The 3,261-nt window shown below is 50.9% G+C and overlaps 1 protein-coding gene across 2 annotated transcripts in view; it reads right to left on the bottom strand.

Annotated features, from left to right (window-relative positions):
* Positions 1-742: 742 nt before the first annotated feature.
* src (v-src avian sarcoma (Schmidt-Ruppin A-2) viral oncogene homolog) overlaps positions 743-3,261 on the bottom strand; it is a 38,893-nt gene continuing 36,374 nt past the window's right edge. Inside the window, exons 9-11 of one of the 2 annotated variants that reach the window (XM_042098875.1) lie at positions 2,480-2,633; positions 1,899-2,030; positions 743-1,165 (exon numbers count right to left, since the gene is read on the bottom strand). In XM_042098875.1, the coding sequence (XP_041954809.1) occupies positions 957-1,165; positions 1,899-2,030; positions 2,480-2,633 (495 nt within the window). In that variant the 3' untranslated portion in view covers positions 743-956. The remainder of the gene's footprint in view (positions 1,166-1,898; positions 2,031-2,479; positions 2,634-3,261) is intronic. The other variant, XM_042098876.1, reaches the window with a different exon arrangement.

The following is a 3,261-nucleotide window of genomic DNA, read 5'->3' as shown; positions in this document are numbered from 1 at the left end:
GACGAGCACGCTCACTCACTCACTCGATCCATCAGACACAAAAGAGCAGGCATAGAGATACATGTGCCCTCTCTCTGTCTGTCTCTAACACACACACACAGACACACAGACACACACACACACACACACACACACAGACACACACACACAGACACAGACACAGACGCACTTTAAAGACATAATTCTTTCTGAGATCACTGGGGTCAGAATTGGAAGACATTTCCCTATATACATGCTCCCATACACACCCATACACATACACTCATACAGACACACTTAGACACAACATTTACAAATGTACTGTACAGGCTAGGCTGTCTTTTTCATGTGGTGTGCCTGTGTGTGTGTGTGTGTGTGTGTGTGTGTGTGTACGTCTACATTTGTGTGTGTACATGAGAAAGACAGTCGAGCTAATGAGGACTATGGAATAAACCCGTTGAACCCTGTCTGCATGCGTGTCAGCAGTCTTTGTGTAGGGAGTGGAGTATGGGGGTGCACACAACGTGTAGAATGGGGGGGGGGGGGTACTGTAGAGGCTGACTGACAGATCTGGAGCATCTGCCAGAGGGGGTGTGAGCTGGGAGGGGGCTTAAGAAAGCAGAGCGCGGCTGAACAAAAGAGCCAGAGCTCTGATCAATCACACATGACCTGCAGCCCGACCAACATAACCCCAACCACCCCACCCCACCCCACCCCACCCCAGCTTGCCCAACCCCACCCCACCCCACCCCACCCCAGCTTGCCCAACCCCACCCAACCACCACCATCACTCCTGTGAAGAATACAACAGCTCCCATACAGTAGGGATGACTAACTGAAAGACCATAACTATCAGATCAGCTCCATGCTCTCCAGGTGTTGAGGTTGGAGAACCACGGAACGCCACGGAACGCCACGGAACGCCACACACACACAGCCACGCGTGGACACGGAGACCCGGGTGCTCTAGAGGTTCTCTAGAGGTTCTCTCCTGGCTGGTACTGCGACTCTGTGGAGGTGAAGTAGTCCTCCAGGAAGCCCTGCAGGTACTCGAAGGTGGGCCGCTCCTCGGGCTCCTTGCGCCAGCACTGCAGCATGAGGTCGTGCAGAGACTCGGGGCACTCGGCCGGACACGGCATGCGGTAGCCTCGCTCCACCTGGTCCAGCACCTCACGGTTCACCATGCCTGAGGTGGGCGCAAGAGTCCAGTTACAGACAGACAGACAGACAGACACAAATCCAGTTAAGCCCAAAGCTAATCCTACTGTACCTATTATACTACCTGTAGCCTTCCACATCACATTCAGATCACTACTGCTGGCCTACAGAGCGTTCTCTGGTTCTGTACCTATTCACTTGAATGCTCTCATAAAGACACATGCGACCATCTGACCCCTACGCTCCACAACGTGCCTGCCACTGCCATCGGCACAGTCACAGGAATCCAAACTATTCTGGTCTGTAGTTCCCTGATGGTGGAATGTGCTAGCGGTTGCTACCAGAGCTGGGGCGTTCTCTGATGCCTCCTCGCCTAACACCACTCCCAGCCCAACACACTTGCACTTCCCATGACCCTGACCCCCACTCTCTCTCTGCAGCCTCTGACTTCACTTTTTTTTTTAAGTATATTTTTTGGGCTTTTAGCCTTTATTCCGACAGGACAGTGAAGATGGACAGGAAGTGAGTGGGAGAAAGAGAGATGGGGTGGGATCGGGACATGACCGCAGGTCGGATTCGAACCTGTGGGCACTTGGACCCGTACATGGTATGGGCGCTGTAGCCTGTTGCGCCACAGCGCCCCCCACCTCTGACTTAACTGGACTCTGCGCTGTTGTCCTGCTCTGACCCAAGCTAGTGCTCACTGTTGCACTGTTGCTTCCTGCTTTTGTGAGTGGGGTCATGGGGGAGGGACTCTGTACCTGGGTATGGCACCCGGCCCTTGGTGGCCAGCTCGGTCAACAGCACACCGAAGGACCAGACGTCTGACTTTATGGTGAAGCGTCCATATAAAGCAGCCTCGGGAGCTGTCCACTTGATGGGGAACTTGGCCCCTGCAGGACAGACAACAGAGATGAGTGCATACAGCTCCATAGTGACGGAGAAATGTGAGGTGTTTATAGAGATGGAGAGATGTGAGATGGAGAGATGTGAGGTGTTTATAGAGATGGAGAGATGTGAGGTGTTTATAGAGATGGAGGAATGTGAGATGGAGAGATGGGAGGTGTTTATAGAGATGGAGAGATGTGAGGTATTTATAGAGAAGGAGAGATGTGAGGTGTTTATAGAGATGGAGAGATGTGAGGTGTTTATAGAGATGGAGAGATGTGAGGTGTTTATAGAGATGGAGAGATGTGAGGTGTTTATAGAGATGGAGAGATGTGAGGTGTTTGTGCTTCCACTGCAGTCCGCATCACCACTTCATCATTCGTTCAGCACATCATACAGCATGTAAAACAGTCCCTCAGAGAGGAGCCGCAGAGAGAGGAGATGGCGTGCTCACCCTGTCTGGCGGTGTACTCATTGTCCTCGATGAGGCGAGCCAGACCGAAGTCAGCCACCTTGCAAACGAGGTTATCCCCCACCAAGATGTTAGCTGCGCGCAGGTCTCTGTGCACGTAGTTCATCCTCTCCACATACGCCATGCCAGATGCAATCTGAGACAGAAAGTCAATTATGTCCATTATGACCTTACCAGCTAGAGAAAGATTTAGAAACCAGGCCATACTGAGAGCCATCATGAAATCCAATTCATCACTAAGAGTAAGCCTTCATCATATAAGGTCAAACTCAACATGCAAAATGCATCAAATGCATAAGTTACAGTATCCCTCTGTAGATTGCTTTCTCTAGTTCTAATACATAGACATCCTAAACATTGTCAAACAAAGGCAAAGCCTAAACTAATGTTCACTTTTGGGTCCCTGTAGATAGTAGACATGCTTGCTCTGAGAGTTCTCTCTTTGTGCTGGGCTTCTGACAGGCTGATGGGGTGTTGTGTATCACATGCAGGAGGAACTCTGAGAGTTCTCTCTTTGTGCTGGGCTTCTGACAGGCTGATGGGGTGTTGTGTATCACATGCAGGAGGAACTCTGAGAGTTCTCTCTTTGTGCTGGGCTTCTGACAGGCTGATGGGGTGTTGTGCATCACATGCAGGAGGAGAACCGGTTGGTTTGGGCTCTTTGTTCACAGGAATTTCACTTGCAGATCCTGTACTGCACACCTGCGCTACAATGCTGTTTTATGGTTTATGTTTTCATTTCACTCACCAAGTGTTCTCTCTCA

This window comes from Alosa sapidissima, chromosome 7 (genome assembly GCF_018492685.1).
Source record: "Alosa sapidissima isolate fAloSap1 chromosome 7, fAloSap1.pri, whole genome shotgun sequence".
NCBI classification, from domain to species: Eukaryota; Metazoa; Chordata; class Actinopteri; order Clupeiformes; family Clupeidae; genus Alosa; species Alosa sapidissima.
This window is presented reverse-complemented; position numbering and strand designations above follow the sequence as displayed.